At 38.1% G+C, this 24,132-nt stretch overlaps 1 protein-coding gene across 1 annotated transcript; it reads right to left on the bottom strand.

Annotated features, from left to right (window-relative positions):
* Positions 1-647: 647 nt before the first annotated feature.
* On the bottom strand, positions 648-23,122 carry LOC114289225 (transcription factor bHLH118). The gene is made up of 3 exons (XM_082885066.1): positions 22,635-23,122; positions 21,928-22,239; positions 648-821 (listed from the first exon to the last, which is right to left on the bottom strand). Exons 1-3 carry the CDS (start codon positions 22,920-22,922, stop codon positions 648-650), a joined length of 774 nt encoding a protein of 257 aa, XP_082741192.1. The 5' UTR covers positions 22,923-23,122.
* Positions 23,123-24,132: the final 1,010 nt, after the last annotated feature.

The following is a 24,132-nucleotide window of genomic DNA, read 5'->3' on the forward strand; positions in this document are numbered from 1 at the left end:
CTAACTTACTACCATCTTCTCTACAGAGTCGTTTTTATGGTTTCGCACTTCCATAATTATGTTGCAGGCCTCTCCACTCATAGTTTCCTTCTCCACATCATGTCGAACCTCTGTAGCTTCCACTACACTCCTTCGACAAGCCCCATTCTCCACCTTCTCACTCCTACTCCCACTACATGGCCTGATTTCTTTCACCACATCATTCCTATGCTCCATGTCATCAGCTGAATCATTCTCTAGTTCATCATCATCTTCCTCCTCACTACTACTCCCCACCACATCTTGTTTCTCCAGTGCATTTGAGCTACATATCTCGTCCACATCTTGATGCTTATGACATTTACAAGTAGTTTTTATTGGTTTCACCATTACCACTTGCTCTTTGCACATTCTGACTGGATAAAACAAGCCTCTACATTCCAGGTTTACAACTTCATTAATAGGTTCCATGTTGTTGGTAGATATCTTAACCTTGGCACACACAAATGATGATGGTTGGCTTATATCACCTTCAAAACATAAGATTTGCCCCCATAACCCACCAATCCTTCTTAAATTTATACTATTCCATAGGTTTAACGGCATACCATAACAACAGATCCATACACATCTTTCCTGCCCCAGCACCTGCTCTGATTTCCCTTCGACTATAGCTTCACGCAATCCATGATCAACTCCTTAATAGGTTTCATTTTCAGTTCCCTCTCCTTCTTAGATTTAAATGTTATAACCACATCCCTACCCCCACTTTCTCTCACCAAAATAACCTCCATACCTATTGCTTCCAATTCCTTCTTCAGACTAGTACTGGCATAAGTAGCCTTCAATCAGATAATTACACTTTTATACAATCACCCATTCCCTATTTCCTCCCCTTTTAACATGATGCTCCCACTGCCTATTGCCTACTGTCTTTTTTCCTATTGTAGCCTCTGCATAAGATCTCTGGTCTGTAGGGCCATTTGTCCCATGTTTACCATCTCCACATTATTTTCTTATATTCCAATAAGTCCTATGAGAGACATAATTACCAAAATATCTATAATATTCACATTTACAATGTGAATATTCCGTAAAGAGAATATCCACATCGTCAATGTGAATGTTCATATTGTTCTGTAATGTGAATATTCACGTCGTCAATGTGAATATTCATATTGTAAAATATGAATGCTCACATCACCAAATTGCTAACTGTTAAAAAAATATTTGAAAGGGTAGAAATGTCCATAAAATATTTTAAATATGGGAATTAGGATTTTGTAGATCAAATATTCAAATAATAGGACTTATTCGAATACAAGAATATCTTATGGCCTAATTGGAATACAAACGCTTGAAAAAGGATTTTCTAATAAATTTTTGTAGACACCCCATTTTTGACCGACCTTAAGACTCAGACGTCATCGATTGAGCGCTCGGTGATGATGCATATTATGCTCGTTCTGAGGTTGCGGAGCCTCGGCTGCAAGCCTTGCCTCCAAACTTCGGGGCTCTTTTGTGCTTTGCCTCGGTTTACGAACTAGGTCCTATTTTCTCTGTTTTCTCTTCCCGAAGGGAGAGAGAGGTCTCGTAGACCATCTCTCAGTGGCCGTAGGCTACGTTTTGTGGTCGTAGGCCATTTTTCCCGTTTAGAGCCTAGTTTTCGATTTTCGGAGCCGTCGGTCGTGTGTCTCAGTTCGAGACCGCCTAACTACCTCCGTTTGCTTCAGTTTTCGGCACAAACCTTGTTTTCTCTTTTTTGAGGGACACTGTGGCCCGAGAGACCACCTTCGTGGTCATATGCCACTTCCAGTGCCTAACAGCCTGTTTTCAGGGAACCGGACTACGCGTTTTGGCCCCCGAACCTTCATTTTACATCAGTCTTGGCCCATTTTTGGTAGGGACCCTATTTTCATTGCTAGGGAGGTGGTAGGATGGTGGGAGGCCACCTTTTCCCCTGAAAAACCAATTTTCTCTTTTTCTCTCTCCAAAAGCTGATTTTTCTAACAGAAAGCTGGTTTTTCTCACTTTTGAGCCACAATTTTTGGCTTTTCATACCACCATTGTGTTGTACTCATCTGGGAGGCCACCAATATGGGTAGGCCGACCAGTAATTCTTCTTGAACCTTTTGACCCCTGGTCGGCCGACCAGGGAGAGTGGCCGGCCGGCCACTTGAATTGGTCGGCCTGCTTCTTGCTTTTTGCTCTCTCTGAATGCAATCCAGCTGTGCCAGCTGGAAGGCATTTAGACCATGTATGGAGGATATTTGAGGCTTCTTGGAGAAGCTTTAGAGCCTCTCCTCTATAAAGGAGGGGCTGAGCTTCCATTCAAAAGGGTTGAACAACTTTGAAGGCTTACAACTCTCTCTCTCTCTCTCTCTCTCTCTCTCTCTCTCTACACTTGAACTTCCAAACCCTAGTTTTCTTGGACCATTTGCACTAAAACCCTTAGCACCACACCTCCTCCATCCATTCCAGCACTTTGGGACTGATTTGCAAGGGTTGAAGGTTCACCAACAGGTACAGAAGCTCCAGCTTTGTTGCTCTTCAAAGGTAAGCACCCATTTCCCTTAAACTTTTATTTTTTTACTCCATTGATTAGCCTTACTTGCAAGTATTTCTAGACTTTGTCATAAACTAAAAAGTGTCATATTTTAAGCTTCTCTTGAATATTGATTAAGGACACTTTTCTGTTTAAGGTCTCCTACACCTTGTATGCTTTGTCCCTCTTTGTAGGATTATTTTGCATCATATCTTAGCCCTACTTGTGAGCATTTTCGAGATTTTCCATAAACTAGAAAAAGTTTCCTTTTGAGCTTATAAACATGTTTACTTCAGGTCACTTCTCTGTTTGGGGTCATCTCCCCCCTTTCATGCTTTATTTCTTCATGTTTTGAGCTATGCATGTGAGTACTTGCATTGGCCTTGGTTTGGCCTCTTAGCTAAAATCAGAGGGGGGTGACCTCCTCTCTCCTTGTTTTGTTTGTTGGCCCTTTTGGCCTTCCAAAGGGCCCCTCACTTGCATGTTGTGACGTCACTTTTTGGGCCCAATTCGGTGAGTTTCAAGGTCTGCCATAGCTCTGTCCGGGGCCTCTTTGACCATATTTTGTGTCCATAATGCATGTGTAGAACAATTGCATTCAAGGCCTTTTGAAGGGGCCTTTCATTGTATGCTTCATTGACCCATTTCAGGGCCAATTTGGTGAGTTTTAGGCTTGTCATAATTGATTTCCAGAGTTGTTTTTGCCATGTTAAGTGTCCTTGTTGTATGTGTTGAGTAATCCCTTGCATGGCCCTTCAAAGGAGCTCATCATTATGCGTTGGATGCATTTCAGTGGTTATTTGGGGCTTATTTGACATATCATGTTCCTATTTTTGGTTGGTTCGAGGACCTCTCTTACGCTTCATGTACATGCCATGTAAACCATGCTTACTAGCCTAGGTTGCGTGTTGTTTTGGCCCTTCATGTTGGCACTTTTTGGCAATGCTTTGAACTAAGATTGCGCTTATTTTGGACTACCCTAGCTCTGTTTTTGGGCCTTGTGGTCGAATGATGTCTATTTTGCATACTTGTAGTTCAATGCATTTGCCTAGCTTCGAGCTTTGAGTTTCATTGCATGCATATACGGAGGTGTGTTCATGTTTTGAGCCTATTATTCACCATATTTCAGAGCTGTAAATTGCATGTTTGTATGCCATCTTTCATCCCTTGCCATGCTTCAGTAGAGTGGTATTTCATGCCTTAGGTTCGGTCCTTAGCATTCGTGCATGTGTGCATGCATTTCGATTCTCTCATTTTCATCACATGGCCATTGATGTGAGTGTGGCTGAGGTCCACTCATGTTGGTGTAAGTCCATCGTGCATTGTGTATGCCATTTCAGTTCATAGCATTGTGTATGCTGAGTTGCGTGTTAGAGCATTGTGTTTGCCATGTTACATCGAGCATCGTGTATGCCATTTCATAGTATTGCGTATGCTAGGTTGTATGTTAGTCGCATTGTGTATGCCATCTCATTTGCATTGTGTTTGGGATAGGAGTTAGCCCAAGCACGGGAAACGAGGGACGTTTCGTACTCCGAGTGACGGAACGTGTCTCAATTCCCGGTCGCCGACACTCTGGATTACCCATGATGGAGTTTAGGTCTTGTTGTGTTTTCATGTGCATTCATTTCACATCGAGTAGTGCAATTCGACTCCTCAGCCATCATGCATCGAGATGCATGATTGGTGGCACGAGGATCGAGGACTACACTCCCTGAAGAGTAGTCCTGCATACATAGATGAAAATACTTTGTTGTGCCCCTTTCTTGCTCTCTGTTGCAGCAAATCAGAAATCAACAGCCTTCTGGATCTTCGCACAACATTCCGGAATTAATTGCAAATAGAGACGAATCGGGGCATCGCAATGGATTTCCGCGCCAGATAACTCAAGCATGCATCTTTCATCATTCGGAACAGAGCCGAGGCGGTCCATAGCTTGCATGCTAATTTACTTGTTTTCCTAGTTAAACTGTTAATTAGGGTTTCGTACTTATTCGGACTGTAATTATTATTCGGACTGTATTATTTATTCGGACCCTCCGAGCGAGGGCACAATTGTAATAAGTGTGCGTGCGTGTGATGTATGTCTTCCAACCCCACGTCTTTCTCCTTTTTATTTACCAGCTTATGATGGTTAGATTAGGGCATGTTTCAATTAGCATACTTATTGTAGACACCCCATTTTTGACCGTCCTCAAGACTTGGACGTCACCGTTTGAACACTCGGTGATCATTCATGTTTGTGTTCGTTTGGAGTTCCCGGAGGTCTCGGCTACGTGCCTTGTCTTAGGATCTCCGAACTCGACCGTTTAGTGTCTGGTTTTGCACCAAACACTTGTGTTTTGCCTTGGAAGGGCAGGGTAGGGCTTGTGGACCATCCCCACCCACCACCGGCAGTGGCTAGATGCCACCGGCTGGTTTTTGCTGCCACCGGCAATATAGTTTGCCGGCCGGCACTCTTTGTTGCTGGTCAGCACTTTTTAGTGCCGGCCGGCACTCTTTTTGGCCAAGATGGCATTTTTGGCCGGCCGATTGCTGTTCATCTGCTTTTGCAGATATTTTTAGACAGCTGTCCTGCTTTTGCATCCCTCCATACACGTGTATGGAGGGATCTCCCTCTTGTAAAGCTTGTCTTGTAAGCTTTACAAGACAATATAGAGAGAAGCTCTCTCGAGGGCTAAAAAAAAGGAGAGACAAGGGAGAGAGTTGAGATTTTGGAGAGCAAAAACAGCCATTGTTGAGCTCTAGTTCTAGGGTTTTGAGTTAGATACATTTTCTATCTCTCTTTCCCTCACTTTTGTTCACTAGGTGCTTTGTGTCTTACTATTGCACACAAACACCTAGTGTTTCACCTTCCTCTTGGAGCTGAGGTTCTAAAGGGTTTGTTTTGAAGTTTTGGCATTGGATTCAAGCTAAAGGAGGCCATTGGAGCACCATTTGTAAAGGGGTCATCAAGGGTGAGAATCTAGTCCCATTTTCCTCCATTTTTGCATTGATTTTATACCTATCTTAGAGCTTTTTTTGTGCTTATTGTATAACATAAAAAGTTCTGTTTTTAGGCCCTCTTTATTGTTTATTAAGAGTGTTTTGTTGTTTGAGGGTGGTTGACCCCCCTTAGGCCTTGAAAGGCCTCATTTTGGGCCATTTTGTGCTAGCTCCGGGATTTTGGTGTTGGGGTCTCTTCACCACTGAAATCTTGAGGGATTTCAGTGGTGAAGATGATGCCTTGAAGTCCCAAGAAGGAGAGGGCCACCCCCTCTCCTTGTTGTCCTTGAAAAGGGCATGTTTTGGCCTCTTAAGGAAGCCTATGCTTGAGTGTGTGTTGAGCATGTTTAGGATGTTTTTCATACTTATATATCCATAATATAACATGGTTTTAAGTTGATTTTGGTACTCCATGCATGCTTAGCATAGTTGCCTTGTAATGCCTTAACATGTCTTAGGTTGTTAGCCTTTGTTGGAGTATGTTTTAGGCTTAGTCTTGTGAAGATTTTGTGCATGTTTTGCCATGTTCTAGGTCTGTCCTAGGTTGTTTGGGTTGATTTTGGCATGCTTGATATAGCTCCTTTGTATTTGGGCTTGTTGGCCTTAAGTATGTGCATGTGTAGCATGACACCTTTGCATTGTTTTGGTGATTTGGGGCCACCTTACATGCTATTTCAGTCCCATTTTCATGCTTGCGTGATTGCCTTGCATGACTCTTTAATGCTTTGGAAGCATGTGTTGCATGCTCCATGTTTTGGTCATTGTGTATGCCTTTGCATTTGAGTCACTTAGATGCCATCTAAGGAGTCCTTTGGCCTTGTTTTGACATGCTAAAAATCTGTTTTAGTGGTTTAATGCATGCCATGTTTCTTGTGATAAACATGCTTCAAAGCTTCATGACTTACTTCAAGTATTTGGACCATGCTTGCATGCACTTGCTTGTCTTGTTTAATATGATTTGGCATCATTTTATAATATCATTTTAGAGCTCATGTTGCATGCTAATTGTTCATGATTGTCCCTTTCAAGTGTGCTTGAGGGTTGTTCAATTTGTGCCTAAGGTTTGGACCATATCATGTGTATGTGTGCATGTGTTTTGGCTTCTTGTTTTGGTCATTATGGCCACTGTTTTAGGCCTTATTAGAGCTGCCTAATTCATGCATAAGTTCATCTTTGCATCCATTTGCATGCCCCTATGTTTGCTTGTATGCTTGCATAAGCTTGTCACCATGCCATGTTGCATCCTTAGCTTGTATGCTTAGGTTGCATTGCATTTTGCATGCATTCCTTGTCCCTTGATTTGGTGATAGGGATTAGGACTTTGGTTTGATTTGGTTTGCATGCATTTGAAATCAAAGTTGCATACTTGGTTCTTTGGGCCATCATGCATGGAAATGCGTGATTGGTGGTCCGAGAATAGAGGCACATGCCCCTTTGAGTCGCAAACATGATAAGGGACATGATTATTGCATACATGCCTTGAATTGTGCTGCCATGCTTTGCCTTGCCCTTTGTTGCTGTCAGTTGCAGGTTCTGCAGGAACACTCTGCCGACCGGCAGTGTAAGGTGCCGGCCGGCAACAATTTATCTGCCGACAGCTTCATTTTGTGCCGATGGCTACACACCAGTGCCGGTGGTGATTCCACTCAGCCGGTGGTACTCCCCAGTGTCCAGGGATACAATCCTGAGGTTTTGACAGCCTCCAGAGGAGTGAAGGAAGGAAAACAGAGGCAGCCTATGCATGGCGGCGCATTTCCCGAGGCGGTTTACTGTTTTTATTTAGCTTAATTTAATTTGTTAATTAAATTAATTAATTTGTAATTATTAATTAGCTTGCGTAGTTAATTATTCTGTAATATTTATTTGGTCCCTCCGAGCGAGGGCAAATCTGTAATAAGTGTGGGTGCGTGTGTGCATGTCTTCCAACCCCCACTTCTTTCTCCCTTTTATTTACCAGCTTACGATGGTAGATTAGGGCATTTTTAAATTCAACATACCTTATGCTATGCATGCGTGCATCCATGCATTTGTATTGCATGTATTAGGCTCGGTACATCACGCTAACTGCATTTGTACTTCAAATTCTAAACTGAATATGTGATAGTTGTGCATTTCTCACATGCCATGTTTAGGATAGCCGAGCCTATTCTAGCAACACTTTGTATGCGATGCATTAGGCATTTAACATGGACTTGGATCATGCATGTTTGCTAACGAGTTCTTTGTTTTGGCACGGTGTACGATGTAAGTATTTCCGCTTTAGCATATCGCATGCGTGTGAGTGTTGCCATGACAGTATGCTTAACCTGTGGCTAGATGCTTATGTGTTATAAACTGCTTGGATGCCTGTGGGTGGAGGTTGGATTGTTTGAGTTGGAAGAACTCATTGAAATCCGTGTTTTAGCCTACTTGCGAGTAGCAAATTTCAAAACATTTTTTAAAACAAACGGATATGCAATGTTTCTTTCCAAATTAGGCAATCTAGTCTATACTTGTTTGCTGCACGCATAACATAGTAATTCTAGGCTAATAATTGGTTTAAGAACACATAAAGTTTTCAAAAACGAATATCACGGTTAGTAGAGGCCGGTCTTCGGACCGGGCGAAAGGGGGTGCTCATAGCTGACCTCCCCCGATCGTACCCAAGCTCCCGAGCCGAGACAACTCCGGTGATGACGGACATGTGGCCTTCGGCACCGAGTCAGGGTTTCCTAAATTCTCCCATAAAAAATATTTAGGTGGCGACTCTGTATCTGGCAAAGCAGTCCATGTTTGGCACTACTTTTTCAAAAATCTGTTTCTAAAAACGATTTGCCAAATTTGGACTCTTTGGTTCAGATTAAGAACCGTGACACAAAATTGAGTCCGAACTGTAGCGTGAGGCCCGCGGGCTTGCTACACTTATGCTCGCATGTTTGCATCCATTCATCTGTCTTGCATGCACCGGGCTCGGCGCATCATACTAACTGCATTTGTATTTCAATTCCGAGTTGAATACTTGTTAGCTATAGCATCATCATATTCCATCTCAGAATAGTCGAGCCTACTATAGTTGCATTTTGCATGTGTTGCATTAGGCATTCCTGTATAGTTAAGATCATGCATTGATTTCTAACCTAGTTTCTGTTTTGGCTCAGAGTACTAGGTAAGTTTTATGCTTTAGCATCCTTGCATGCGTGTGAGTGACTGCCATGATAGCATGCTTACCATGAGGTTATTTGCTTATGTGATATACCTGCCTGAATGCCTCTGGGTGAAGGTTGGGTTATTTGGATTGGAACAATTCATCAATTATGAGTTTTAAGCCCACTTGAGAGTGGCAAATCATCATGTTTTCTAAGCCCACCCGAGGGTGGCAAAATCTGCATTTTAAGCCTACTTGCGAGTAGCAAACCGCTTTCAAAAATAAACATGAAATGTTTTATTCCAATTCAGGCGATCCGGTCTATACTTGTATGTTGTGCGCATCACATAGTAAATCTAGGCTAATAACCGGAATAAGAGCACATAATGTTTTCAAAACTAGATATCATGGTTAGTAGAGGCTGATCTTTGATTGGGCGAGCAGGGGTGCTCATGAAGTGACCTTCCCCAATCGTACCCAAGTTCCCGAGCCAAGGCAACTTTGGTGATGACGGATACGTGGCCTTAGGCAACGAGTCAAGGTTTCCTAAATTTTCCAAAATAAAATATTTAGGTGACGACTCTGTATCTGTCAAAGCAGTCCATGTTTGGCACTTCTTTAAAAAAAAATCTGTTTTCAAAAACGATTTGCCAGATTTGAATTCTTTGATGATTCATCGGTCTTGCATTGCACTCTGTGAGATTAGATACAGGACCGTGACTTTGAGTCCTGAACTGTAGTTAGCCCAATGAGCAAAATGGGATTTCCCTCTCGGGACGTTCGGGGACGTCTACCGTTTCTGGCGACTCTGCTGGGGAGGTAGAGAACTTGATTCAAACTCGTGATATCTGGTTTTGACTACACTTATGTGTTTCTTTGCATTGCATGTGCATTGGTGCGCCTAGGACACCATGTTTGCCGTATGCTATTCCTGAACGGTTTGCCGACGGCTCGCTTCAAGAAGCGTGCCATAAGGCTGACCGGTTGTGGGCTCTGGCACGACGGGAACACAAACCCCGGTTTTACCGGGACACCCCATTTTTTACCGACCTTAAGACTCAGACGTCATCGATTGAGCGCTCGGTGATGATGCATATTGTGCTCGTTCTGAGGTTGCGGAGTCTCGGCTGCGAGCCTTGCCTCCGAACTTCGGGGCTCTTTTGTGCTTTGCCTCGATTTGCGAACCAGGTCCTGTTTTCTCTGTTTTCTCTTCTCGAAGGGAGAGAGAGGTCTCGTAGACCATCTCTCAATGGCCGTAGGCTACGTTTCGTGGTCATAGGCCATTTTTCCCGTTTGGAGCCCAGTTTTTGGTTTTCGGAGCCGTCGGCCGTGTGCCTCGGTTCGGGACCGCTTAACTACCTCCGTTTGCTCCGATTTTTGGCACACACCTTGTTTTCTCTCTTTTGAAGGACACTGTGGCCCAAGAGCCCACCTTCATGGTCATACGCCACTTTCGGTGCCTAACAACCTGTTTTCGGGGCCTCAGACTGCGCATTTTGGCCCCCAAACCTTCGTTTTACATCCGTCTTGGCTCATTTTTGGTAGGGACCCTATTTTCATTGCTAGGGAGATGGTAGGATGGTGGGAGGCCACCTTTTCCCCTGAAAAACCAATTTTCTCTTTTTCTCTCTCCAAAAGCCACTTTTTCTGATAGAAAGCTAGTTTTTCTCACTTTTGAGCCACAATTTCTGACTTTTCATACCACCATTGTTTTGTACTCATCTGGGAGGCCACCAATATGGGTAGGCCGACCAGTAATTCTTCTTGAACCTTTTGACCCCTGGTCGGCCGACCAGGGGGAGTGGCCAGCCGGCCACTTGAACTGGTCGACCTGTTTCTTGCTTTTTGCTCTCTCTGAATGCAATCCAGCTGGGAGGCATTTAGACCATCCCCCATACACGTGTATGGAGGATATTTGAGGCTTCTTGGAGAAGCTTTAGAGCCTCTCCTCTATAAAGGAGGGGCTGAGCTTCCATTCAAAAGGGTTGAACAACTTTGAAAGCTTACAACTCTCTCTCTCTCTCTCTCTCTCTCTATATCTCTACACTTGAGGTTCCAAACCCTAGTTTTCTTGGACCATTTGCACTACAACCCTTAGCACCACACCTCCTCCATCCATTCCAGCACTTTGGGACTGATTTTCAAGGGTTGAAGGTTCACCAACTTGGTCTAGAAGCTCCACCTTTGCTGCTCTTCAAGGGTAAGCACCTATTTCCCTTAAACTTTCATTTTTTTGCTCCATTGATTAGCCTTACTTTAAAGTATTTCTGGACTTTCTCATAAACTAAAAAGTGTCATATTTTGAACTCTTCTTGAATATTGATTAAGGACACTTTTCTGTTTGAGGTCTCCTACACCCTTGTATGCTTTGTCCCTCTTTGTAGGCTTATTTTGCATCATATCTTAGCCCTACTTGTGAGCATTTTCGAGATTTGTCATAAACTAGAAAAAGTTTCTTTTTGATCTTATAAACATGTTTACTTAAGGTCACTTCTCTGTTTGGGGTCATCTCCCCCCTTTCATGCTTTATTTCTTCATATTTTGAGCTATGCATGTAAGTACTTGCATTGGACTTGGTTTGGCCTCTTAGCCACTGAAATCCAGTGGATTTTCAGTGTCTTGGATGTATTTTTGAGAGCTAAAATCAGAGGGGGGTGACCCCCTCTCTCCTTGTTTTGTTTGTTGGCCCTTTTGGCCTTCGAAAGGGCCCCTCACTTGCATGTTGTGAAATCACTTTTTGGGCCCAATTCGGTGAGTTTCAAGGTCTTCCATAGCTCTGTCCGGGGCCTCTTTGACCATATTTTGTGTCCATAATACATGTGTAGAACAATTCCATTCAAGGCCTTTTGAAGGGGCCTTTCATTGTATGCTTCATTAACCCATTTCAGGGCCAATTTGGTGAGTTTTAGGCTTGTCATAATTGATTTCCAGAGTTGTTTTTGCCATGTTAAGTGTCCTTGTTGTATGTGTTGAGTAATCCCTTGCATGGCCCTTCAAAGGAGCTCATCATTTTTGTATGCGTTGGATGTATTTCAGTGATTATTTGGGGCTTATTTGACATATCATGTTCCTATTTTTGGTTGGTTCGAGGACCTCTCTTATGCTTCAGGTACATGCCATGTAAGTCATGCTTACTAACCTAGGTTGCGTGTTGTTTTGGCCCTTCATTTTGGCACTTTTTGGCCATGCTTTGAACTAACATTGTGCTTATTTTGGACTACCCTAGCTCTGTCTTTGGGTCTTGTGGTCGAATGATGTCTTTTTTGCATACTTGTAGTTCAATGCATTTGCCTAGCTTCGAGCTTTGAGTTTCATTGCATGCATATACTGAGGTGTGTTCATGTTTTGAGCCTATTATTCACCATATTTCAGAGCTGTAAATTGCATGTTTGTATGCCATCTTTCATCCCTTGCCATGCTTCGGTAGAGTGGTATTTCATGCCTTAGGTTCGATCCTTAGCATTCGTGCATGTGTGCATGCATTTCGATTCTCTCATTTTCATCACATGGCCATTGATGTGAGTGTGGCTGAGGTCCACTCATGTTGGTGTAAGTCCATCGTGCATTGTGTATGCCATTTCAGTTCATAGCATTGTGTATGCTGAGTTGCGTGTTAGAGCATTGTGTATGCCATGTTACATTGAGCATCGTGTATGCCATTTCATAGTATTACGTATGCTAGGTTGTATGTTAGTCGCATTGTGTATGCCATCTCATTTGCATTGTGTTTGGGATAGGAGTTAGCCCAAGCACGGGAAACGAGGGACGTTTCGTACTCCGAGTGACGGAACGTGTCTCAATTCCCGGTCGCCGACACTCCGGATTACCCATGATGGAGTTTAGGTCTTGTTGTGTTTTCATGTGCATTCATTTCACATCGAGTCGTGCAATTCGACTCCTCGGCCATCATGCATCGAGATGCGTGATTGGTAAAACGAGGATCGAGGACTACACTCCCTGAAGAGTAGTCCTGCATACATAGATGAAAATACTTTGTTGTGCCCCTTTTCTTGCTCTCTGTTGCAGCAAATCAGAAATCAACAGCCTTCTGGAGCTTCGCACAACATTCCGGGATTAATTGCAAACAGAGACGAATCGGGGCATCGCAATGGATTTCCGCACCAGACAACTCAAGCATCCATCTTTCATCATTCGGAACAGAGCCGAGGCGGTCCATAGCTTGCATGCTAATTTACTTGCTTTCCTAGTTAAACTGTTAATTAGGGTTTTGTACTTATTCGGACTGTAAGTATTATTCGGACTGTATTATTTATTCGGACCCTCCGAGCGATGGCACAATTGTAATAAGTGTGCGTGCGTGTGATGTATGTCTTCCAACCCTACATCTTTCTCCTTTTTATTTACCAACTTATGATGGTTAGATTAGGGCATGTTTCAATTAGCATACTTATGCTCGCATGTTTGCATTCATTCATCTGTCTTGCATGCACCGGGCTCAGCGCATCATACTAACTGCATTTGTATTTCAATTCCGAGTTGAATACTTGTTAGCTGTAGCATCATCATATGCCATCTTAGAATAGCCGAGTCTACTATAGTTGCATTTTACATGTGTTGCATTAGGCATTCATGTATAGTTAAGATCATGCATTGATTTCTAACCTAGTTTCTGTTTTGGCTCGAAGTACTAGGTAAGTTTTATGTTTTAGTATCCTTGCATGCGTGTGAGTGACTGCCATGATAGCATGCTTACCATGAGGTTATTTGCTTATGTGATATACCTGCCTGAATGCCTCTGGGTGAAGGTTGGGTTATTTGGATTGGAACAATTCATCAATTGTGAGTTTTAAGCCCACTTGAGAGTGGCAAATCATCATGTTTTCTAAGCCCACCCGATGGTGGCAAAATCTGCATTTTAAGCCTACTTGCGAGTAGCAAACCGCTTTCAAAAATAAACATGAAAGGTTTTATTCCAATTCAGGCGATCCGGTCTATACTTGTATGCTGTGCACATCACGTAGTAAATCTAGGCTAATAATCGGAATAAGAGCACATAATATTTTCAAAACTAGATATCATGGTTAGTAGAGACCGATCTTTGATCGGGCGAGTGGGGGTGCTCACGAAGTGACCTTCCCCAATCGTACCCAAGTTCCCGAGCTGAGACAACTTTGGTGATGACGGACACATGGCCTTAGGCAATGAGTCAAGGTTTCCTAAATTTTCCAAAATAAAATATTTAGGTGGCGACTCTGTATCTGGCAAAGCAGTCTATGTTTGCACTTCTTTCAAAAAAATATGTTTTCAAAAATGATTTGGCGGATTTGGACTCTTTGATGATTCATCGGTCTTGCATTACACTCTGTGAGATTAGATACAGGACCATGACTTTGAGTACTGAACTGTAGTGAGCCCAATGAACAAAACGGGATTTTCCTCCCGGGACGTTCGGGGACGTCTACAATGTCCCTACAATAAAATTATATTAATTTAATTTATTTTTATTTTTATTGTATTTTTTTATAAATGATTTTCACATCAAGATCTAAGAGATAAATAAATCGATTTATTCGAGTGAAACTCGTAGTGAGACTGCAAGTCTAAACGTGAAAAGAGTAGATTAAAATAAAGTCCTAGAGATGATACCTTTGTATAGACTCATTTTCACAAGCCTAAAGTCCTGAGGTTTGGCTTATCAGACTTGCATACTTGGAGTCCAATTAAACCAAGCAAATTACACCTTTATTCCATTGCCTTTAAGTCATGATGATTCGATTCCATATTTAATTTCTTTAAAATAAATAAATAATTAAAAAATCAAAACTTAGTTTAAAACTTCAAATCTTTGAGATTATGGACAAATGAGGGGATTTGCCAATGAAGTGGACAGAATCAATGTTTCTAATCTTTCAAACTTAAAATATATGTCATCATATCTTCTTTGTTTAATCTAATCTTCTATTTAATCCTCTGACAAAGCATATGTAGTTGGTACTTGGTACACCCTGTTGATTTGAATGGATTGTGTTCTATATCTTTTCTCATTTAAAATGAGATTGTGTTATGATTTTGGATCCAAAATTGAGGTTATATATATACACATATGTCGATAATGCTGAAATTTGAAATTTCTTTATATGATTCATTCGTGGAGCCCTGTTTATAAAGGGAGAACATGTAACATATAACATTAATCAATTTTTATATATGAATAAGATTTTTCATATAATATTTTGATGTGCTTGGTCTATTGTGAAAGAAGCCTTGGACAACAATTTGAACACAATAAATGGAATGTTTCTAATAACAAAATAATAAAGAGAAACAATAAAGAAATCACAGGGAACATAAGATCAATTTCTTTGTCATTCTTTTTGTTTTCCGCCAGTGTTCACCCTGATCTTATAAATTGGCATGGTGACTTTGGAAGTTTCAAAATAGACCATTTAAATCATTAACTTGATTAGAATTTTCAAATTTAAACTAGATACTACGATGTCGTTTTATAATATTTGCAATCTATTATTTTCTGTTGTGCTTAGGATATGACCATCCACATTGGTAACATATCTTCTTTTAGATCTTTTAATCATTCTAAAGAAACGAATTAAACTACTTGGTTTTAAATATAAAAAATATTAAAATGTACTTCTTCCTTTTTTTTAGTTTTTTTTTCTCAAAAAAATTCACAAATATTTTAATTTTTAAGTATATCTAAGTTGGGTGTATCTAAAAATAAAAAATTAACATTAATAAAAAATATCTTAAAAATTCACTAAAAGACAAAAATATTTATAAAAAAAAAATTAAAATAGTATTTAAAAATTCAAAATCGAATGAATGTTAAAATCCACCGTAGTGCAGTATAAGCAAAGGAAAAGAAATTTAGCAGCGAACAACCTTTCCTCCGCAATGGTTCGGTTCGGTCGATATTGAAGCTAAATTTAGAACCGAATCAATTCTTTTGGTTTTGATGGTTGGAAAACCAATACAAACCATATATTATGGTTTATTATTATTGGTTTTATGTAAAAGTGGGATTTGCTTGAATTTTTTTAAAAAAAATTTAAAATCTTGTAGATTTTTAGGTTAAAAATAAATGAAAAAATATATATGAAAATTGCTCTGTAAAATATTTTTGCCTCCCTGGTTTTTATTACAAAAATGTATTATATTAGTCACTTATTATATAATACTTAAAAATTAATATACAAAAGTATGCAAATATAACATTCGGTGATTCAGTTTGCATTGGCATAAAAAAATTTAAAACTGAAATAGGTCTTATATTCGAAAAATAGCTTGAAAACTAAAATTTTGATTGATTTCGATTAATCAATTCGATTCCATCGATTTTTCTTACACCCGTACGAAAGCTATTAATCACAGCTTTTTAGATCAACTAATATTATTAACAAGTGTCCTAAAAGTATTGATTAATAAAAAAATTTAAAATAATTATACAATTTTTATCGCATTTACTTATATAAAGAATGTACAATTAATTTAAGTTATTTGTTAGGTCTTGCTAACACGTGTTCTTCAGGCCACAAAAAAAAAAAAAAAAAACTGTGCGAATGACAAAAAATGTTTTTTTTTTACAGAAAATAAATTTAAAAATTAAAGTTCAAATTGATAAATTTCAATTTTCAAATTTATTTCGTTACTATGACCAAATTCTGAAATTTTTTGTAAGAATTTTTTATTCATGTACCGTGTCTGTCTGTGTCTTGAAGAAAAAGTAAAGTATTGGAATACTAAATGACTACTCAGGTAAAGTAAACTAGAGTTAATGGAAGGCAAAACAACCTTAGGCATGTTTTAATCACAATTTACAGAATTAAATACTGGTCTATAGCATACAGTCATACAGTTTAATCTCTCATATTTAAATTGTGTTAATTTAGTCCCTAATGTTTTAAAACGGTTCCAATTTGGTTCCCCAAATTAATTCTATCAATAAACACAGTTGAAGTCAAAGATAAATATAAAAATTTACTTAAAAATTCTACTTTGTCTAAATATATTTATTATGTATCATTTTGGATCAAATTTTTATACATAAGAAATTAAATTGACACAAATTACACACTGATGACCAAAATGACACAACTTGCATATTTTTAGACTAAAAATATAATTTTTTTTTTTAAAGTGAGTTTCCACATTCACTCTTGACTTTAATGGCGTCTGTTGAAAAAATTAGGTTGTGAGATCAAATTAAAACATTTTTTATATATTAGAAATTAAATTAACATAATTTAAATGTTTATGACCAAAATAACACAAATTGCATTTTTGATGGACTAAAAATATAATTTACTTTGATATTCAATTACAAAGTGCAATTATCACATCATTGTGACAGAAAATTCTGTATAACAGTTATCTAAGAATGATATTTTCCATACTGTATATCCAGCTGTCCTTGGGGTATAGAATTCATCTCAACAGCACCATAGACACAAAAACACGCGCGCAGAAAATTAATTGATCATCCAATCCATATATCACTCAAATTTAGGGTCACATAAACTTGTATCAAATACTACACAAACCAGAAGATTTTTTTTTTTTTTTTTTGGTATGTAGAGATGTGATAATCAACTTATGAAAACTATAGAAATTCGATTACACATTTCCCCGACAGATTGTTTACAGATTTATAAATCTCTCAAAAACCAAAGCTAGCAAACTGGTAAGCATTTGAACATCTGGATCTTCCATGAAGAGTTCAGATTCAGATATTAAACATAGAGAAGCTGTTACACAAAAAAGATTACAGAATCAATATGCTTAACACATACGTTCCAACCCCAAACCAACCAATTTCAGAAAAGTTGGCCAATTTTTAACGTTGTCCAAACTCAGAAAACTGAGAGAAAACATGAATCGGCCAGAAAATATGTCGCAGAATCACCCTGACTCCAAACACCAAGCTACTTCCAGATTTATGTCAAGGATCGGTTACAACATTGTTCAACTTTTGTTGCAGCTCAGAGTGATTGAAGCACTTCAGATCTGTCGCCTATATGAGGTAAACTACATATATCAATTAAAGATGTTTCCTTTCTTCATTTGTATCTATACTATATATTAAGTAAAGGGCTTTTTAATCTCAAGTCTTGTGGGAGTTCCAATCTCTCAATTTAAATTTTCTGATTTTTTGATTTAAAAAAAAAATTAAAATCTTAACATTTATTAACTTCTCCCAACCCCAAGTCTTACCCTCATAATAATATTTTAATGCATTAAGAACAAGTATAAAAAAAATTCTTTAAAATCCAACACATGAATTCCTTGAAAAGTCCTAACACATATGATTATTATCCCTCATAATAACACTTTAATGCATTAAGAATAAGCATAAAAAAAAAATTTAAAAAGTCCAACACATATGATTATTATCAAAATATTAAACTTTAATATAATATAATAAAAAAAGAAGACATTTAATTTCTTGAAAAGTCTAACACATATGATTATTATCAAAATATTAAATTTTAATATAATATAAAAAATAAAAAAAAACAAGACATTTAAAAGAAAAAAAAATATTTAAAAATCGCAATTCACATATATATAATTGTAAATATATTAAGGAAAAGAAAGTTTCTAAACCCCAAACCTTGTGAGAGCTCCAATCTCTCAATCTTAATTTTCTAAATTTTTTATTTAAAAAAAAAACTTCAGCATTTGTTGATTTCGTCAAAATCCCTAATCACTATTTATTAACTTTTTTCAATCCACATGTCTGCATTTAATAATTTGGTCAAAATACCTAATTAGCATTTAAAATCCCCTCATACAAATAATTATAGTTACTACAGTAGCCTTTTTAATTTCTCCTGTCCACTATGATTAGTGATAAGATTGTTAAATTATTTTTATAAAAAATCATAAAAAACATAATTTATATATTAAAAAAAATTAAAACAAATATAAATATCTATAATTATCCCGTGCATAGCACGAATGATAGGCTAATATATATATATATATATATATATATATATATTGATCATTTTTTTTTATTGACGTAATTCGCTCTGTACTTGATACTTGCTTATTCCATGAATAAAATTCTTTTTTTGCCGATCAAAATATATATATATATATATATTGATCAGCAAAGAAAACTTTATTAATTATTACAATAAAGAATTAACACTATATTTGAAAATTTAGGAGAGAAAAGAAAAGAAATGATTATTTAAGTTATAAGGGGAAAAAAATGATAGTAATTTCTCTCATTCTTATTTGGATAAATAAAAAATAAAATAAAATAAATTATTGTAATTTATCTTCTTCTTATTTGGTTAGATTTCATAAGAAAAAAGAAAATAAATTATTTTATGTTATATTATCAAAATAACCTTTTTATATTTTTAAGCATTTTATTTCTTTTATTTTATAGGGACAAAATTGGTATTATGAAAATATTGGTTTCTTTTTTCTCCTAATCTCTTCACTTTTAGGAAAATTGAAAATGAGGGGTATAAAAGAAATGAGATTATCTCCGTTTCTTTCAATTTCTCCCCATTTCTCTCCACTTAAATTATCAGAATAAGTAAAAGAAATACATATCTCTTTATTTCTTTTCTTTTCTCTCCAAATCATTCATAGTTTCAAATAAGGTTGGCACTAGCAAGAGAGGCTCAAACAAATGCAAGCTCATAATTTCAAATAATAACCTAAACTTTTCAATCAATAAATTATTGGATAATGTTTGGTGGCCACAAATTCTGTAGCTCAAATGGCCCAAAAATGTCAAAACAACGTCGTTCTCGCATTTTTAGGGTTGTTTTGTATCCAAAACGGCGCCGTTTTGACATTTTCGGGTCATTTGAGCTACAAAATTTGTGATCAACAATCATTGCCCTAAATTATTTGAGTAAAGATCATAGTTTCAAATAACAGTCTTAAGATGGATATCATTATAATGACATATCAGCCCATGTCGTTTAAGAGGAAACTACTATCTTTTGCAGGTAGATTAACCCTAATCAAGTCTACTCTATCTACTTTACCAGTCTACTTTCTTTCTTTGTTTAAGATGCCAGAAGGTGTGGCAAGAGAATTCGAAAAGATTGAGGCAGCTTTTTTATGGGGCAGTAATGATCTTAAAAGGAAAGTGCATTTAGTGAAATGGGGGGAGGTAACCAAAAGCTTGGACCAAGGGGGCCTGGGTATCAGAAGAATAAGAGATATGAATGCTTGTCTACTGCTCAAATGGTGGTGGAAATTTGGAACTCAAGTAAACTTTCTTTGGAGGAGAGCTATATGTAGCAAATACAATATTGATGAGGCTAGTTGGCATCCACCCTTAAAGTCCTCCTACAAACATTCTAGAGTTTGGAAGGACATATTATCGATTGGGATTCATAGCACAAATATTTACAATCTCTATATAGATAACTGCCAAATCCTAGTGGGGGATGGGAGTAGGATTAAATTTTGGCATGACAGATGGTGTGGCAGCTCTAGTCTCAAGTCTACCTTTCCCCTTCTCTTTAATCTCTCAACAGATAAAGAAGGCTCTCTACAACAATTCATGGCAAGAAAATCTAGCCCAAACAATTGGAATTTTCCCACTAGGAGAGTGCTTTTCAGTTGGGAATTGGAACAAGAAGCTAACTTACTTGGTCTACTATCTTCAGCTCCATCTCTGTCAATCGGCAGAGTTGATCATCTTATCTGGGCTTCGGCATCTGCAAGTCCTGGTGTATTTTCCGTGTCCTTACTCTACTCTGCCTCTAACTCTAGCCTAGGGCCTCATTTTAACATTTGCAAGCATATCTGGAATGGGGCAGTCCCCCCTAAGGTTTCATTCTTTACTTGGCTGGCCTGGAAAAACAAAATCAAGACAGCAGTGTTTATGCACAGAATTGGCATCTTAGATGCTTCTGCTTCGCTCATCTGCCCATTTTGTCGTTCTGAACCTGAATCTGCTGTCCATATCTTGCTTCATTGCCCATTTTCTTGGTTGATTTGGTCATCTATAATTAATGAGTGGGGGTTCTCTTGGTGCATTCAAGGATCAGTGGATGATCTCCTCCAATGGTGGATGACTGTCAAGCTCAAAAATTTTGATAGGTTAATTTGGAGAGCCATCCCCCTTATTGTTCTCTGGTCGCTTTGGAAACTTAGGAATGAATGTGTCTTTGCAGCGGCTCAACCTAGTCTCTCTGGCTTTAGTGAAAATATCAAGCTTAGAGCAATACTTTGGCTGAAAGCATCAATTAAAGATCTTCCTTATTCCGTTGATGATTTAATCCTCAATTGGCGTCAAATCAGAGGATGGTCTTAACTGTTCTGAGCTGCTTGTGTTGTAAACTGGGTCTTTTATGGATGTCCTGTGGAGTTTGTTAGCTTGCAGACAGTTTGTAGTCTTCTGATCTGCTCTGCTGGACAGAACAAGGCTGCTGTTGTGTGTGAGTGTTAGCTTGCTAATTGTGGAAGGCTTCAGAACAAGGCTGCTGTTGTGTGTGAGTGTTAGCTTGCTAATTGTGGAAGGCTTCTGATATGTTAAGGTGACTGATTTTACTGAGTTTTTAGAATGTCTAAAGGGCAATGCAGGTTCAATGCTTGGGTGCTACTGTCAAATGGATAAACTAGTTTTGTGCTGCTGTGTGCATGTCTTAACAAGGCTGCAGTATTGTTCTTGGGAATTCAAGGAATGTAGTTCACAGGCAATGCAGGCTCAATGCTTGGGTGCTACTGTCAAATGGATAATCTAGTTCTGTGCTACTGTCAAATGGAGTCTAGTTCTGTCTGGGGTTGTAGAGGACTGCCACTGTTTTGCTGCTGTTAATCACAAGGCTGCTGTTGATCTCTTTGGCTTTCTTATAGCAACACACTCAGATAGTTAGTCCCTATTAGAGTTGCCTGATTACCTTATGGTTGGGTTGTTCTCCCATGCCCTTGGTTATGTGTTTTTTCTTTTCGTTGGTCCCTCTCCAACTTTGGGGTGCTAGCAAATGATAGGATGATCTCTTTGGTGCCAACCTAGTTGGGATCAATTTGCTCATTGTGATGCGTTGCACTCCCATGCCCTTTATTGATGTATTTAACTTGTTTCATTGTACTTGTTTGTTCATCAATAAAGTTTTATTTTGCCGATCAAAAAAATGTAGATAAATATCAATATTAGTCCAATATTTTGACTAATATTTATAATTTATTGGAATTTTCAAAAAACAATCAGAGTTATGAAATTTTAAAATTTTAATTATTAATATTTTTAAAATTTATTACTCTTTTGTAATTATTTTTTAAAAATATCACTGATTTAATATTTTTCCCATTTAAAACACTTAGTATGAATGCGTACCTCACACTGGATGGTATGTAGTAATTTGTCATTTGCTTTGGTGGAAACACAAGTAACAACATTAAGTCCTTCTTCGAGCAGAAATTCCATTACTCTTGACAGCTGCAATTTTTCTTCATAGAAGCCACAACTGAACACAATTTTCACTCCTCCCAAACAAGGGCATACTGTAAAGTAACTTGAGCTTCCATCCTCAGGATTTGAAAATTTCTTCAGCTCATCTCTCTTGTGATCTAATTCTTGGATATTCTTTTCCAAAGTTTTTATATAATTCACTGCCTCTTCAATGTGATCTGAAGTTGAACGCTTACCCTAAAATCAAAACCCCAATCCTACGCGCATAAATATGTATCCTAGCTTTTATAACTCCAGAGAGAGAAACTGAATTTTTGTACATTAAACTAATACAGAATGATATTGCCTTTCTGTCTTTTCATTTCAAGCCAAAACATCGCTCACTGTCGCTCTGAATTGCGAAAATACTGCTTTCACATCATTCTGTATGAATTTTGTGTACAAAAAAAATTGTTTGTAAATTATTTTCCTTTGTGGGATAGACATTTAGGGCTAGCCATTGCTTGCATAATCACAGGAAAGTGACGAAACCTAGTAAATTTTACACGTGTACACACACACACACACACACATATATATATATAGAGAGAGAGAGAGAGAGGGTCAGTGAGAGAGAGAGAGACAGAGATCACCTTGATGTATTCAAGTGGCAGCTCAGATCGAAGGGAAGCACAAAGAGTATTCATTTCGCGTCTTCTTTTCCTTTCAGTGTCGCTACGTTTGATCTTCTTATCTTTATCCATAACACTAGTACTTGTATGATCATAGCTGAAGTGGTTGGTAGTAGAATTATTAATTCTTTCAAGTTCATGAGCATCAAGACCAGAAAAGATCAGATCTTGATTGATATCATGTTGTTGGTGGTGGGTAGTACAAGGGTTCTGATGAGACGAACCATCGTTTTGGTCGAAAGGAAACATTAGAGAAAGATTTGAGGTTAAAGACGAAGAAGAAGAAATTGGTTTATTGTGGGTCTCTGTAATGGGTTAAACTAAGGGTGACTTGGTGGGATTCATTGGTTACACTTGCTGGTACTGTGGTTATTTCTGGGTTTGGTTTTGGTTTTGTTTGTTTGTTTTTTTCTTCAATTGGCTTCCGACAATCCTCATTACTCGGAAAAATAAAGTACAATAGTATGGGAGCACCAATTAGTGTTAGAGCATGATTGAGATTGCTTTTAAAGCTTCCTTTGGCGTTGGTTTTTTGAGCTAAATTAGTTACAAAAAATTAACAAAATAAAATGTTATATCTAATTTATAATTATTTTATTTTTTCTTTTATAAAAATTAAAAAAAATCAAAATAGTCAATTTAAATGAGCTTTTAGTTGAAGTTAAAAAGTAAAAAAAAAAATAACTCAAAAAATTATATGCCAAACGGCAGCTAGTACCAATCTAGTTGAAATTGCAAGGCTTACTATGAGTTTTATTAATAATTGTGTTAGTATTATTTTTTAAAAAAAAATTTACACTACTAATTTTTGTAATTTAAGTGAAATGTCATCTTAATCTTTGCTGCTATCAAAAAAAAAATATTACACTATTAGTTTTTGTAATTTAAACGAAGTATCACTTTAGTTCCCGTAATTATAATTTGAACCTATACTTTTTTTTTTTTTTTTTTTTTTTTGATCAGCAAAAGAGAACTTTATTGATGACGAAAACATACAAATACATATGAGGTGAACATCAATAAAGAGGTGGAAGAGCAGAAGCGCATCAAAGCTAATCATCTGCGAGCTCAACCACAAAGGGATGGTGAGAGACCATGCCCAGAAATAAAATAAAGACCCCAAAAACTCAACCCCCAAATCACCATGCAACACCCAAATAATTCCAGCAGCAGGGCAGAGCAGACCAATTCAAGCAGACCAGCAGATGATTGGGGCTTGGCAGCATCTATCCAAAATTGCAAACTAACACCACACAATCACCACCTAACACCACACAACAAAACTGAATAACATCTCCATCACAGCAGACCAATTCCAGCAGACCAGCTAATCATCTCCATCACAGCAGCATCACTCAACAAAACTGAATAACAGATCAGACTGGTGAAAACTACAAACGGTTAGACCCCCAGCCGCTACAAACGGCCAGACCTCATAGACAACCTTCAGCAACTCAAC

This window comes from Camellia sinensis, chromosome 8 (genome assembly GCF_055761805.1).
Source record: "Camellia sinensis isolate YWXY chromosome 8, ASM5576180v1, whole genome shotgun sequence".
Lineage (NCBI taxonomy): Eukaryota > Viridiplantae > Streptophyta > Magnoliopsida > Ericales > Theaceae > Camellia > Camellia sinensis.

What these genes read in the sequence shown, in the direction of transcription:
- LOC114289225 (XM_082885066.1), bottom strand. Translation starts at nt 22,922, where the DNA reads ATGTTTCCTTTCGACCAAAACGATGGTTCGTCTCATCAGAACCCTTGT. An exon ending in TGCCACTTGAATACATCAAG is followed by an intron (nt 22,240 to 22,634) that starts GTGATCTCTGTC and finishes TTTTGATTTTAG; the next exon opens with GGTAAGCGTTCAACTTCAGA. An exon ending in TACATACCATCCAGTGTGAG is followed by an intron (nt 822 to 21,927) that starts GTACGCATTCAT and finishes ATCTGATTGAAG; the next exon opens with GCTACTTATGCCAGTACTAG.